The sequence below is a fragment of the Brassica oleracea genome, chromosome C6, assembly GCF_000695525.1.
Source record: "Brassica oleracea var. oleracea cultivar TO1000 chromosome C6, BOL, whole genome shotgun sequence".
In the NCBI taxonomy this organism is placed as follows: domain Eukaryota; kingdom Viridiplantae; phylum Streptophyta; class Magnoliopsida; order Brassicales; family Brassicaceae; genus Brassica; species Brassica oleracea.
This window is the reverse complement of record NC_027753.1, coordinates 19467124-19483701: the sequence shown is the minus strand read 5'-3', so window position 1 is coordinate 19483701 and position 16578 is coordinate 19467124. Positions and strand designations below refer to the sequence as shown.

At 34.8% G+C, this 16578-nt stretch overlaps 1 protein-coding gene and 2 pseudogenes across 1 annotated transcript; 1 reads left to right on the top strand and 2 right to left on the bottom strand.

Moving 5' to 3' along the window:
• Nucleotides 1-2391: 2391 nt before the first annotated feature.
• On the bottom strand, nt 2392-6379 carry LOC106298838 (protein ENHANCED DISEASE RESISTANCE 2-like). Its single transcript, XM_013734974.1, has 16 exons — nt 6206-6379; nt 5960-6116; nt 5707-5781; nt 5565-5618; nt 5424-5489; nt 5168-5354; nt 5042-5088; nt 4856-4956; nt 4565-4725; nt 4418-4489; nt 3880-4319; nt 3588-3815; nt 3329-3481; nt 2996-3235; nt 2811-2912; nt 2392-2717 (listed from the first exon to the last, which is right to left on the bottom strand). The coding sequence occupies exons 2-16, from the start codon at nt 6110-6112 to the stop codon at nt 2628-2630; spliced, it is 2169 nt and encodes a 722-aa protein (XP_013590428.1). The 5' UTR covers nt 6113-6116; nt 6206-6379; the 3' UTR covers nt 2392-2627.
• Nucleotides 6380-7123: 744 nt separating this feature from the next.
• On the top strand, nt 7124-8674 carry LOC106297673 (annotated as a pseudogene).
• Nucleotides 8675-14275: 5601 nt separating this feature from the next.
• LOC106298214 lies at nt 14276-16310 on the bottom strand (annotated as a pseudogene).
• Between the last annotated feature and the right edge of the window lie 268 nt (nt 16311-16578).

Sequence of the window (16578 nt, the reverse complement as noted above, 5' to 3'; positions counted from 1 at the left end):
CCTTCTGTTTGTTCAAATACACGACTTCATGCAACATCAGATTGTCAGCCTCTTCTGTATCCTCTTCCTTCTTCTCAGTTGTTTCTTAAAGAAGCTTAAGTAGCCTATCCGGACAATCCGTTGCATAATGCCCTAGCTTATCACACCTATAACACGTTATCTTGGAATCATCTCTCTCTTGTCGGTACCACGAACCATAGCGACCACGACCTCTACCTCTCCAGTATGATCGACCACCGTGTCCTCTTCCTCTTCCTTTGTTTCCTCCGTGACTCTCTTGAGGACGTGAGTCAGAGTTTGCATACATGAGCTTTCGTTGATCATCAGGTTCTTCTTCCTCTTCTTCTTCACAAATTTTTTCTTCATATATCTTTAATCTCCCAACAATATCCTCAAAACTAGTGGTATTAAGATAAAAGGACTTGCTCAAGTGCTGCAATAATATGTATATAACGCTTTTGTGGTAGACTTTTCAGAAACTTTTTAACAAGTTTTGGTTCATCAATGACTTCACCAAGTGCAATTGATTTTTATGAGATTTCTGAATTTTTTCCCACAAACGCATCAATCGTATCTGACTCCTTCATCTTGATTCTGTCAAATTCAGCCATTAGCGTTTGTAGTCTTGTCTCCTTAACCCTATCAGCTCCAACATTTCTAGCTTTTATGGCTTCCCACACGGCTTTTGCGGTATCAAGGTCTCCATGTTGTAGGATTAAAGCTTCTGGTATAGATTGGAACAGTAATGCAATCGCCATATTGTTTTTGTTTTTGTCCTTGGTTCCAAGTTCTATAACCTCCCATACCTTGTTTACCTTGAGTGCAATCTTCATGTGCAATCTTCATCCATATGGCCCATATTGTATAGTGTGCAGAATTAAGCATGGGACACTTAATGGAAGATGGTCCGATCTCCTTCGATTTTATCATGCCTTCGTCTTTCTTGTCGTCGCTTATGGTGTGTGTTTGATCACAATACCTCTCTCTGTATCGCACCTAAAGTTCTGATACCAAATATTGAAGCACGTTCTCAAGAACACACTTAATAAAAATCACTCTCTTATTAATCTCTTAACGAAACTCACTCAAAACTTTAAGTTCTCTCAATCACAAAAATCCTTATGTTATGTCACACTTTGACATCGCCATATATAAGAATATAAAATCCTAAACACACTAGATAATAATGTTTAGATAACTCCTAAACACTTAATGACTTTTCTATTCCCTATTCCATAACTCGGTATGAAATAAATAACTTATTACTCAAGTTATTTTAAGCTTGATCCAACAAATGAAACGATGATTGACATATCAACAAATAGTAATTTATAAAAAATATTACAAGATGAAATTTATTCAAAAGTTTCTTTACTTCTAAGAAAATAAATATAAAATAGTGTTTGAAGTGGCAAAGAAAAATAAGATAAAAACTGTAAAAACAGAAGAATAGTTAGAGAGGTGTCGGTGCCGACTGCCGACAGATGAGCCGGATGAACTTGTGACCCCCTGAAATAGACGCCTTCGCTTTCGTAGGCACGCATCGATATGTCGGCCCATAATTCCAGTTAGATTGCCTTTAATAAAAAAATAAAATAATAATTCCAGTTAGATTTTTCTTTCTTTCTAATTAGATACTTATCAAAACTGAGAAATAAATGAATATGTGTTTCCACTCTTTACGTTGACATTTATGATTCAAACGAATCAACAATCTTAGAACAAGCTAAATTAATTTATTAAACAATATATTTTTAGTAAGTAATAAATTAGGTTATAACCTTTGCTATTGCATGGGGCTATAACTGTTAAATAATTTTATGATATATTTATTTTAATAAAAATATTGTAAAAATTGCAATGATGTAAAGTTAATCTGTTTGACACTAATAATAATATATGTATATATATTGATTTTTTGTTTTTAATATTTTTATATAATTATAGTAACAAATTTGTGAGAGTTAAAAAATTGTCGTTTTTTGGTAAACATGTTAAGTAAAAAACATTGTAGTTCATCTATTTAATCTGCCTTACATTAATTGTTAAAATATCGTAGTTCATGCATATAAATCCGTCTTTCATTAGTTTAAATTCCTTTTTAATATTTTAATTGAAATGGCATAATCTATTTTGATTTGACACATCGAAGTTTTAGTAGAGACCAATTCTAGCTAGATTAAACGGTATAGGAACACTTATCAATTGTCTTTGTTGCTTGTGATTGAATGCAAATTAGTAAGGATTTAGAGTTTCTTGTGAGAGAAGAGGAGCTGTTGATTGTTGCGCAAGTAACTCTTTCCTGAGTTTTTATATTGCAAAACACTGAACTGTGGCGCTATTGTGGGATCTTATTCTTTTTATGTTTTTTTTTTGGTCAAATGGGATCTTATTCTTTTCAACAAGTTTATTAATCCAATGTTCGACAGATAACACAGAGAAACAGACTAGGTTCGTTCTTTCTTTCTAGACCTTAGTTTGACTGTATAAACGAGTTGACGTAATAAAGAATGGTAAAAGAAACACAGTAGGCCCTTTCTCAAAAAAAAAAAAACACAGCTTTTACAAAGTAACAAAAAATCGATACATCCCTTGCTCCTGCGTTATTGTTTATTCTTCGGGATGTCTCATCTTTCCTGTACAGATTTTGAAACATCGAGATAATTGAGCCGACAAGTCCCTAGTAGCAGTTCTGGTAGTTCATTTTCTGTATTTGCCTGCATAATACGTGTTAAAACATCAAAAATTATTACCATAATGCAAAATCTTACAATTCAACAAATTTAAGGGCATGATTAGCTTTGCTTTACCTGTATCAGAAAAGCCATTTCTATAACCAAGTTGGTAAGATACCCAAGAACAAGATTGGTTACACCTCTTGCAACAGTTGAAGACCCAACATCAACATCAAGCTGAGAAAGAAACCAAGCTCAAAAACATTATGATTTTGTTAGCAGAGATAACATCTAACATAAATTTAGATTTTATCTTTTACCTCCAAGTAATTCTTTCCTCGGGTGTAACGAACTTCAAGTGCCTGACCCACCAAGCAAGCCTTCTTGCCAACACTTTGTTTCACAATCCATGAACCTTTGGAGATATGAGGGATGAGTTTAAAGCGCGAATTGCGATAAGCGTCATCACCATTGACAAAACTCTCTATCAAAGGATGCTCTTCTAATGGAGTTTTCAGCATATAGTACAATGCTAGACTGTACATAGCTGAACCAGGGACCTGATTTATATACATTTGATATCAATTAGTGTCTCTTAACTATGAATAAAATCAATGAATCTTTAGAATAATAGAAGCTTATCTCAAAGTTACCTGCATGTTTACAATGAAGAAAAACTCTGGACCGCCTTTGGCTGCATATTCCTGAACTAGACCGCCTAGACGTCCACCAAGATCATCTTCTCGCTTATTAGAACTTATCCAGTCTGCTCCAATCATTTGCATCAATGTCTCATTTGCCTTCACCTATAGTTTAAGTAGTACCAGCAGCATCATTATCATATGTGTTGACTTACGTTTAACAAAATTTCAAGAACACAAACATATTTGTGTATCTAGAAAACAGTGTAACCTTTTGTCGGTCTTTTAAATAATTTTCTCCACGAATTAAGAATGTAGATGGATCTGCCGTAGCCCAACTACAAGGCATAGTAAGATTTGGGTCTTTCTGAAGAGTGGCTCCATAGAAGAATGTGCTCTTATCATCCATACCGACCTCTTGTAAATCCATATAGCCTTTCTTATTATTGGCTAAATCTTGAAGTTTCTTGACAATACCAGCTGGTGATGGTATCTTGAGCTGAAACACATACAACTTTCAGATTTACCTTGACCAACAAGCAAAACAACTAGAAGTGATTTACCTGAGAGTGTCCTTGTGAAAAGGGAGAGTTATCAATTAAGCTATCGAACTCGGAGGGCTCAGGAACGTCGAAAAATTCATCAGAAACATTATTCAAGTCCATCAAACTGTGGCGTGCTGAAGAAGGTTTCTCCATTTCATCAGCCTTCACAAGCTCTAGATCAACCCTTTTGGCTTCTGTTATAAGGGGTCTAATGTTGACCTTGGACAAGCAGGATTTGGTTTCTAAGAACTCCCCTGAGACGAATTCAGCGAAGCCATGTCCTTGTTTCGCTTTGAACATTTCACGTAACGCAGCAAGTCTCTCAACCACACGGATGGTTATGGATCTTGAAGAAGACGGCCTCATGTATAAGTTCCAGCTTCTCCAATCAATGGCTACCATATGCTTTACTAGTGATTGTTTCCCTTTGCTTACCGGAGCCACCACGTAGCCACCACCTACGTTCAGAATGCAAAACGCATAAATAAAGGATTATGAAGTCAACTTTTAACTTTTAACGCAAAACCATATTAGAATGTGAGGTAATAAACTTTACTTTTGACACAAGCACGAACATAACCCCGCCTTGGTGGGCACTTCTTGTGATAAACAGAGTGGCAAAGTATCACTGTGATATTCAATGTTAAGAAGTTTATAAACCTGGAGACTCAAAGGATTGAAAATCTCAAGAATTTTATCTAACCATAGGTTCCATCTTCTTCCCTTCTCCAGTAGCGTCTCAGCAATAAGTCTCTTCGATTCATACCCCAGGGCAACCAATCACTGTATAACTGGACATTGATTATATCTGTGTGTCCATCAAGATGCTCCACCACACTGCCTTTGTAGAAACAAAAGTCCCATCTACAAGAAAGTCATGTAAACCCCAAGTCAAAAACCAGATTAATCTCTAAACCTACATAGAAAGTACGGCATGTATAGTACTAGACCATTGTGGTTGGTTAACCTCACAGAACAAAGTTATAGAGCTTACTCTGATCTTAAAGGATCAAGAGACATTAGTGTATTGAAGATATCTTCTGAAGTACCATCAATGACTCCAACTGCCATTACTGCAGGGTGATCATCCCAATGCTGCAAGAGGTTTCAGTAAAAGAAACTAAAGTTAAGAAAACCAATTATGATTCAAAACTGCAGTAATGAACAAAATAAACTTTACCTTTCCTCGTGAATCCCAGTCTTTAGCTTCTTTAAAAAGGCGTAAACCTGAAAACTCAAAAGATCGGCAAGGCCAACGGTTTCTTGAGTCACAAGTCAGTTACAAAAGATAATTGTATTTTCTTACCGTTTTGGCATCCAAAAATTTTCCATGGAGAAGGAGCAATGACATCAGGTGCTATTGTTTCAACATTCAGTGATGAGTAATTTGTCCAATCTACTGAAACTTTGCGGCGTGTCCTCTTGGATAGATCAAGCTTCACAAGTCCTTTCTGAGCATGAGATACAAATTCACAATCCGGAAAAGGAAACCCCTGAAAATATAAATAAACTCTTTTAGTCTCAATCTTACAATGTATATAATGTAATAAAAATTAAAGAACCTTTTGTGAAGCATCTTGTAATGATCTGATCCATTTGGCTGCTTCTTCAGGACTACTTGCTCCCAGCTGTTCAGAGTTAAAAGTTAACAAAAAGAAGCATAAAAAACATGATATATACAGAAAATAACCTTCCAAACAAACCTTCAATTGATCCAAATGATTTGAAGTGTTGTAAAGTGTAAATATGAATAGGATCTGAAACAACACATGACAAAAAATACTTATAAAGTGTAAAAATTAGAGATTTGCAGCTTTATTACTATCAGTATCCAAAACTTGGTACCTTTCTATGGAAACTCTCTCTTCCATTATCAGTAACCCTAATACAACAGTCTAGGGATGCTCTTCTGTCAGGCTCCTATACAGAAAAAGAAAAACAATAAGAACATGAAGATATCCCATGTTCATCCGTTTATTCCACATCACTTGTTCATGTCAATATCTTGAATCTACACGTAAATCTCTCAATATACTAAATGAGGTTGTTGAACATAACACATAAACAAAATGAGGAAATGAAAAAAAGAAATACAAACCTCATTGTGATCTGATGGTACTGATCTAAAGCTTTTAAGGTTGTTGTCAAGAAGAAGAAAATATCGTTTACGAGAGAATTGAAGACCAAACCGGTTATGTCGGATGGTGTAAAGCCAACCTTCCATTCTTCCGTCTGTTCGAGACATTTCCATTTTTCTAGAAAAACTTGTTCTTAGTTTTGCATTTCATAAAACAATTCAAATTATAAAAAAATATTAAAAATCACCAGGAATTATTTTATTTACCACTTGAAATGCTTCTTCTCCGTAAACGATTCGCTATAACAAAACTTCTTGTGCCTCGAATGCTTAACTTGAAGCGATTCTCTGATTCCGCCTCAGCGAAACAGAGAACCGAAAGTGTTATTGAAAGATCAGTTGCAAAGGAAGTTTTGTTTATTTATTTTGTTATGTTCTTTCTTTTCTTTTTAGTGCTGTTTTATTTCGTTTTGGATATAAACTTTTTAATTTTGATGGTTAAAAATTGCTTGCTATTTATGAGAAGCTAAATGATTGGCCATCTTTAAATTCTATAATTAGCTTCTTTTATTTAAATCTGCCTGTTCGTTTTGCCGATTCCGGAAGTCCTTAAATCGTAAGGTGAATGACTGACAAGTGAGGAAATGCCCAACATATTCCACAACTAAAGCTAAGACAAAGAAAGACACACAATGGTTGCATTCATTTGATATGTTGAACTGATTTGTATTAAATGAAAAGTCCGCTTTTTAAATGTGAATTTTAGAAAAGTCACTCAAAAAATCTAGTTATTAAACTTGTTAATTCACAATGTATTTTGAAATCTAATGTTATTGAAAATATTTTATTTTGTGAGTTTTAAAGTGTTTCTAGAAATCTTATGTTATTGAAAATATTTTAATTTGTCTTTTAAAGTATTTTGGTGGAATTTAAAAAAAAATAAGATCTAAATGATTTTCTAGAATGATTTAACAAAAATTAATTAATTGAAGAATAAATCAATTTCCAATTCTAAATTCTAGATCGAATACAACCAATTATTTTTGTTACATACTCTAAACACAAATTCATCTCATTACATAAAAATAATGATGCCAACACATAAATTGGGCCTCACCCATCAATGTTGTCATACTGACCAAAGTGTTCGTAGGAGGATTGGCTTGGGACACTCATAAAGAAGCAATGCATGATCATTTCATCAAGTACGGTGATATCTTGAAGGTCGTCATCATCTTCGACAAATTCACTCACCGTTCCACAGGCTACGGCTTTGTATGTTCCTCTTCACTCTTTATTTGTTCTTTTCTTCTTAATTTATCAAACTTTGTTTTCCTTGTTTCTCAAATATTTAATATTATGTTTTTATTTTGTAGGTGACTTTCAAAGATGCGGAAGCCGCAAAGAGGGCTTGCGAAGACTCGACTCCGGTCATCAATGGCCGACGTGCCAGCTGCAATCTTGCCTCTCTTAGTGGCAGCCTTCGTAGATCGCCCACCATGGCCTCTCCTCAAGAAAGGTTCATCTAAGTTTATTTTATATCAAAAAATTTTTTGTATAATTATATCGCATATGCAAAAATTCAGTCTCGTAACATCTGGAAAAGTAGTCATTTTAAAACGTCTAGACTGATCAATGATCAAAATAGCAGTGAAAATATATAACTTAATTATATACACGTAAAACATATAACGAAAAGGAAAAAGTTATACACACATAAATTACATTGGTTAGAACGTCATATATGAAATTTTCTATGCTTGTGGTTCAAAAAAAAATGAAATTTTCTATGCAGGTAATGTTAAAGGAATCGTACGTTATGGGTAGTATGGTGCATGTGTATATGATCTCTAATGCTATATAAGGTTTTCATGTACAATTTTGGTATAAAAAATAAATCAAATCATTAGTTAATGTTTTGGCAGCAAACAATTTGTAGGCAGGATGTACATCCAAACTCAGCATAAGAGACCTTCCAAGGATTGAATATCGAGTAAATGGAACTAAAACACCATTAATTGATGCCATTTGAAATTTTTAGAAACCATCTAATTTTTCAAGACCAATCTTATAACTTCACCAGATCAATATGATGTTTTGACATGTGAAGGATCAAAGAATGTGAGTAGGTCCACGCCAGGACATGTGGGGAATAATCAAGCTCAATGGTACTACCCTGCGGGATTCACACACCCGCAACATCAACACCACCATCAGGCCGTTCCTTTCTATATATGGGTAAACTATTTTTAATTTCTACGGTCTGATCTTCTTCAATTTAAAATGTACTTAAAATCAATAAATATATATAATTAGTCGGTTTGATATTAAATTATAGGCACCCGTCCTCTTACGTTGCCCCGACCCCCGAACATGACCTTCAATCAAGTAAGTCTCATGATTTCTAAATTAATAAAACTGATATGCTTGCACTATGATCTTCCATACTCATGAAACAAATTTGTGTGTGATGGTTTAATGATCAGAAAGTTGGGTACATTGGAGGAACCTATATGAATGGATACTATGCACAGCCTCAGCCACAACCGCAATATTATACAACCACCATCACATGTATGGTGGAGGACGAGTAATGGTTGGGACAAGTCCGATGATGCCTCTCTACACTTTCTATCCTTGTCTTATCATCAGTCTCGGGCAATCGGATTTCCTCAAGCTTCCTTTACGAAACCTATTTCCACTCATCGCATCAGGTATTTTGTCATTTTATCCTAAACCTTATAACGTAAGCTAGATTACTCAAACAATATAAAATAATGACATATTTGACTCATTATAAGTAGTACTGCAATTTTCATTTCAAATAAATGTATCAAAACTAACATTTAATCACTTATATATTTGATTTACATGCATATAGATAATTAAAATGTATATTGTTGCATTATTAACTTAAGTTTAATAATCATAAGTTGTAGAAACGTAGTATTTTGGTTATAATTTGACTCTTGTAGTAAATATTTGTGATTTTTAATGTTCATAAAAACTATTTGTGGTTTTTTTTTTCTCAGAATAATTATTTACTACTATTAAACATCACATATATCGATATACATGATGGCTAAACGAATGATACAGTTGCGAGAAATGATTCTTGATCTTTTAATATAGTATGTGAGCAACATATGTAGGTTCTTCATTTGTATCAGTGTGATCAATGTATTCTCATTATTTTCTTTGGATCAATGTAGAGAATATTAAATCATTAAAGCCTGCACAATATATCTTGTTGGCAAAAAAATATATTCTTACATGTGTATTACATACATAATGTTTCAGTTCTTATCCATCTAGCATCTGTCTATACATCTTTTACTAGGTTTGAACAAATTAAATCTGATAAGACATACATGCATACACAATTTAGTCACCTTATTTGATATCTCAGTCATGGCCTCATGTGCCCATGATGTGGTAACACATGGATCCACCATCCTCACTATCTAGGCTCTGCTTTGTCACGTGACTGCCTCGTTGTAGCACGTGTATTTGTAACAATTTAGCTGGATTCTAGAGCTTCATAAATAGTAAAAGTTTCCTTCGTTACATGCAAGATCTTCCTGTCCGAAAAATCTTGCATGAATCCTATTAATAAATCTTGCATAGTTAGATCTGCTAATATCATTGTTGTACCGACTTTTGCTCGAATTTAAACGCTTGTAACGACGCCCTTTTGGGATGAATTAATAAAATTCTCATTAAAAAGAAAAAAAAAATCTTCGTGTTGGAAAATATATATTAAACTGGCACAATAAAGATTTGCTTTTGACTGCTGAAATATAGGTACAGTTGGAGGAGAAAATAACATACTCCCTCTGTTCCTAGATTAAGATTTTCTAGAGTATGCACGCCTATTAAGAATTTAATAAATATTTATAATTTAATTTATTTTTTACTTTATTATACACTTTCCAATAACTTTCCACCAATGAAATTTAATCAATTCAAATATTCTTAATTAATATTCCTCAAAAGTATAAAAAAATAACTTAACAATATAGAAAATGTATCTTTGTGGAACTAAAAAAAAATCTAAAACATCTTAGTAGCGAAGAAGACCACATAAGTTGATGGTACAAGTACAACCTATTAATAAAACGATTCATCCGAAGATTATTCATTTTCTCGAGACCTAAATCAGTTTAAAAAGATTAATTCATTTACATTTAATAATGTATTCGTTAAAGCTATCTATTATTAGAGTTTCCAGAGTTAAAATTATGAAATCATCGTCTAAGAACCGATTATCACAAATTGTTAAGTGAAAACAAAAAAGATCATTTACGTTCATACAATCATACTATTAAACGCCTTAGTTATCTCCGCCGTTCCAGATCTGACGCCAAGACCTCTTTTTTCTGAAGAATCTGTCCACCTCCTCCATGGTGTTGATGGTGAAGGCTCCTTCTCCGTCGCGGTGCCGACTTCCTCCTGATCCCCCACCATCTAAGCTTCTTTCGGTAGCGTTTGAAACTCTCACTTCTATCATCCCACCTGAACCACCAGATTCTCCAGACTCGTTCTTCGTCCTTGTTCACCGTCTTCGGCCTTTAGACTCGTTCTCTAGCGACTTCCATAGCGTCTCTCTCGGAACACTTACCCAAGCTTGGGATTTCAAGTCTCCTCTTTCAGATATAGCGATTAATTCCATTGGTAGTGCTGTTTCCCTTAGACTATCGTACCTCTCCAACAAGCCTTGTGAAGGTATTGTCTATGTACCTCTTTGGAACAAATCGTTTTTGAGGAAAGTTCATTGTGATGTCTGCCTGTTGAAACTCTATTTACCTCAGTGTGAGGATGTTACTCTCTCTTTAACTCTTAGGATGAGATCCAGTTTACCTCTGTAAGAGGATGATGAACTCCCAGTTAGCACTCTGCTACCTCGCTATGAGGATGTTCTTCGGACTAGTATCATGTTAGCATTGTTTCATCACGGTTCAGCTTTATGGAGATTAGGATTGATGAGCATGAGTTTGTCCCCCTTTCCATTGTGGCTTATGGGAAAGAAAAACCTTCTCGTTGGTTTGAGTGGCGTTGTTACAGGGGACATTGTGTTGAAGATGGTTATCTCAGATGCAGAAACTATGACCTCACTAGCTCTTTTTTCAGCAATCTTTGATACTAACCTCTTGGCCATGATGGCCCTTGAGACTTTAATGTCTCTCCTTTGTGAAATTGTCTGGAACTGTCAAGATGCAAAGGATGTTTCTCTAGCGTTGGTGGGATCTTCACTCATGGTTGGAGCTTTGATGCTTTGCTCAGTTCTTCTCAAGGCTAAGGAATTAAGCCTCCTTAGGTTTCATATATTCTCAGACTCTCAAGTCTTCATATCTACCCTGAGCTGAGGGTCTGTTTTGAACGAGATCGCAGGTGTTCTCCATGACTGTAGAAGCCTTGCTACTTTCTTCAATCCTCTATGTTTTAGCTTCATTCCTTGTATTGATTATGTTCAGGTTGTTTCTTTGGCAAAGACGAGCCTTGAATGTATGATTGTTGAAAACTTTGTGTTTTATGTTATTTGACTGAAAGAAATAGTTGACAAAAAAAAAACGCCTTAGTTAGTGACCATGCGGCTTGGAGTTATGGTTGAGCACTTGAGCTCATGCTACTAAACTTTACTGGTTAGTGGTTTTAGGGTGGTGATGTGGTTCGGCTCTGTCAGAGAGTTCCTACTATTAAGCTCTGTTAATTTTTGTTGGTGTTAGGTCCGAATTTTAGTGTCTATGGGCTGAACATCGTGGTATAGGTTTTGACTTTTGAGGGCAATTTTCCATCGACTCTCGTCTTGATCCCAAGTGGAATGTTTCTTCGTTTTTGTAACCGGATAAAACAAATTTCCATTTTGCTTTGCAAGTGCCCGCCTCAGCTTGAGACTTTTTTTTCGGATTTTTTATAGCTATTTTGTTATGGATTACCGATTGTTGTTTGCTCCCACGTTTTTCTTATTGTGCAATTAATTGTTTAGGTTTTACAAATAGTTAAAACATTTATTGTTACACTTTATCTTCATTTTTAGAAAGGACATTTACATTCTTAGCAAAGAAAAAGAATGAAAATGTTGGTTTAGTAACTTTCAAAAGTTCAATCTTAAAAGTGAAAAGAATAAGGGCTTAAAATTAAAATATTAAGAAAGTGGGGGTATCGTCTCCATAAATTAAAAACAATGTTGAAATTGTATTTTCTTCTCCATACATGGAATAATCTCGGATGATCTTAATGAGGCAAAAAAATATTTTGTCATACTCTTACTAATTTTCACACTCTTTTATATTCTCGTACGCTTCGTATATATGGTTAATGTCGAAAGCGTCCCTCTCTATATGACCAATCAAAATCTTTCTCTCTCTAACTCATTCTCTCTTCTCCGTCTCTCATCTCTCTCCTCCGTCGGGTTTCCGCAAATTGCGCTCAAATCAAATAAGCTTGCTTTCCTCGCTTGGATGCTGAATCATTGAGAAATTGATCTCCAACACAGCTCAAATCAACTTCAGGTAAAGCATTTGCTTGGTCTGTATCTTAAATCGTCGTAAAACCTCATGTTTTGAATCAACCATACACGATTTACAAGATTTGTAGTTGTGATATCAGATAGAATAGTTCATATTTGTGTTCACAATGAAGGATTGAAAAGTGTGGATTGTTTGTCTATTAGGAAATTGGATAATCAACAACTGATATGATCATAAAGAATGTCGGAAATCAAAGTTAATTCTTATTTGAATTGAAGAGGCGAAACAGCTTGAAAACCTAGTATAACTAGGGTATAAATTAAATGGTAAAACTTGGTTAGATTAGAGTGTTATAACTTTGTATAACTCGGTATTAGTTGAACCGTAAATATGTGTAACTAGGTCAATATTTAATGCCAAAAATATGTAACTAGGTGAAACTTTACTAACAAAAATGTGTAACAAGGTATAACTAACTTAGTATAACTTTAGTAGCATAATTGTATAACTAGGTATAACTTAGTATAACTTTAATGATATAACTATATAACTAGGTTTGACTTTAATGGTTTTAAATTTTTTTTATACAACAAACAATAGGTTATTCTTCTACAAACATACACTTTGACTATGATGGACATTATTCGAAGTTTGGGGATGTTTTTGAATGGATTCCAAACGATGGTCGTTTGTATGCTATAGCCTTTAAGACATCATCATTGGAGGAGAAACACTTATTCGTTGTTGAAGAAGAAGATATGCAGGAAGATGACCATAGATCCGTGTATGTAGAAATAGAATATGAGTTACATTCCATTGGTAGTGGAACCTAATGCCTACTCCATCGGCAGGATGTAGAGGAGTTATAAACTAATTAAAAAAATTAAAAAATTAAAAAAACAATAAAGAGTGCTAGAAGAATATCCTGTAGGCCAATTTCATAGAGCTCCTTTAAAAACTCTAAGTACAGCTATCATCTTTTAATTGAATAAATTTTGGTACAAAATACAAAAATTAAATAAAAAATAAAATTATTATCAAAATATTAATGCTTTATCATTAAGAACTTGATGTAGGTTCTTTGCCATTAAAGGTGCTCTAAGAGGCAGTCATATATATTAGATCATATAATCATAAAACTATTATATAACATAAATAAACAAACGATGAACTTCATATTTTATAAAAGAATCATCATATATGTATTTTTTTATAAGTGATTAACAAAAGTAATTTGAAACAAAAAAATAAGTTTATTTATCTTTGATTCTTTTTAACTGAAATAACTTCTTTTAGAAATGAATATTTTCATGATTTTTGATATAAACAATTCATGTAGATGAAAATAATATCTTTAAAATTATATGGGTCATAGTAACATTATAATTTATTTTGGCAAAAGATAAATATAAGTAAAAGGTAAAGACAAATTTATAAATATATAGCTTCAAATTTGAAGTAAGAAATGAAGCACCGTAGAGCAAAATTTGTTTCAAAATAAAATAAAAAATGGAAAATGAAACACCATTGCAAATGATCTTAGGCTCAGAGATACAAAATCACAACCTTGGCCAGGTTTGTGCACCATTGTTTCACCAGAAATACAGGAGAAACAAACTATGATGCGTCTGCCCTCAGTTTAGATCAGGCCATCTAAAGAGCTTGAAGTATTGGAACAACTCTTACACTGTCTCCCTCGTGATCTGTATATACCTTGAATCCTCTCTTTTCATAAATAGGAGATGAGTTTTTTTGTCTGAAGACTTATGTTATGATCTTTCCTTGAGAAGAAGTATGATCCAAAAACAAAGAGGAAAATGATCAACTTTGGATTAATATATTCAACAAGAATCTGAACCATCCATACATGTATTTGACTGGATGTCTTGCAATAAAGAAAAATACATTCAATTTGCACTAACTAACTATGCCAAAAGAGAGAGAAAAGAATGGATATCTAGACATGTGAACTAGTTAAACAACTCCATCTCCTAGTTCGAGATCCCTCGCCTAGAATCATTAGCATCCCCATATTATTTGCTGACAAATTGTACACATACCTGCATTCAACTGCATTCATCAGAAGGCAGTAAAACCAAAAAAATAAAGCAAGTGTTTTAACAGGCTAATCTTCTTACTTGTTTTGCTTGGCTTTCCTTCTCCAAGAAACAAAAGACACAATCCACTAAGACACACACAAGAATGGGGGGGAAACTCAGATACCAATTTTCATGCTGTGACCGTTTACATATGAGAGATTATGATTGTTTTTACCTTGAAGACCGTTACTACACAGAATGCTTTGAAAGATGGCATTTTGCTAACCGGGTGTCGCCTCTTTGTTGTGACAGTTTCCTTTGATAGATGTTGTGCTATCTCTTTCAGTAACACCAACTGAGCTTTGTCTGTTCGCATAGATACAATGGTATGTCTCAATGACTCCCTGTCAGCCTCAAGTGCTTGAAGCCTTGTGTAAAGCTTCTCAATATCTTGCTCGTTAACTCCATGCTAAGTCATGACCACCGATTCTTGGTATCTAGGCGAATGCCAGTGATCACCGTTCAACTCTCCCTTGCTAATCTTACTAGGCTCGTCGTCAATCTTAACTTCAGAGACTCCCACGTGAACCGAGTCAATAGTATAAACTCTATCACTACTACAAGACATAGGAGAGTCTGTCCCCTTTATATCTTTAGCAGCTTCTAAAGGAGAGTTTGGATCATAATATGGAGACTGACCAACCATCACCTTCTCCACAACCTCAACATTACCATCTGGTCCGCTCGGATTCTCATCATCCACACTACATTTCAAAGTGTATTCACACGGGTAAACATCTATACCAACCGTGCTAGAGTCTCTACCAAAACCGAGAACCTGATCATGCATCTCTGCTTCAGTTATCCCACAGCTCAGCAGCCTATCCTTGTAAGCTTCAACCTCATAAGACAAGGCCTCAATAGCTTGCTCTTTCTCATACAACAACTCCTCCAGAACCTTGAGCTTTTCTTGGTCATGCGTCATCTTCTCCTCAGCAAACCCTTTGAATTGCCGAGCTTCCATCAGTATCTCAAGCCTTCTCTCTCTGCAGCCTAAGTATCATGGACATTGTCTCGTTGGCTGCTGAAGCAGCAGGGTTTCTCCCCTCTTCAAGCTCCAAGTGAAGATCTTTCACTATCTTCCTCTGGCTAGAAAGATCCTCAAGTAGAGCAGCACATTCGTTCTCAACTAGTAACCTTGCGGTTGAAGATGAATCAGAAGAGCCTCGTGACAACAACAACATAAGGTTCCCTTCTTCGTTGAACTTTCTTTTCACCGTTCTAGTACATGCCCCAAGGGAATAATCACAAACAAAGTCGCAGCATTTCCCAACGTCTCTTGATGGAAAACTCTGTTCAGAATCCATGGCTAGACATATATAGACAAGCTAAGTACGTTCCCAAAAGCCCTAATTTGTGAATCTAATCAAAGGAGGAACCTTTAACAACTTTGCCGTTAACGAATTGCGAGAAAAGTTTCTGCAAAGCCGAAACAGAGAAGATAAGTGATGATTCTCAAAACCCAGAAGAAGGTATATCATTAAGAAAAAAAAGCCCAAGAATTTTTATGATAAATATGTAATCTTCTTCGACCTCGACACGAAACTTAAGGTGGGTGCAGCTACCTATTCACAATTATCTCTCCTTCCGGGAAAAAGAAGAGGGAAACTTTCATTATGTTTCCCGGGAAAAAAACAGAGGAAAAATGTTAGAAACAGAGACTCTGTTTCTGTTACAGAGGGAGAGAAGACGGAAAATAAAGTTTTTTAATTGGTGTTTGTGTTTGATTCTTCATCTTCCCCATCTATCTCCCTTCTGAATCGGAGCGGGTTTCATAATTCTTCTTGGGTTATGTGCCCACGTAGAAGAGTAATATCATGTGATAAAGTTGAATTAAATAAAGGGTTGATTTGCGAAATGGCTAAAATGTGAAGAATAATAAAGAGGATGGCAATGATTTTGACGTAATTGAGTCGGTAACAATTAGGTCAGATTTCCTCCGGTTATACCTTTTTTGGGTGCAAGTTACCGGTGAGAAAAGAAACTAACGAAAATTTACGTTTTTAGTTATGGACATAAATGAATCATTATTATTTACAATCAATCATGTAACAAAAGCTCACATCACATA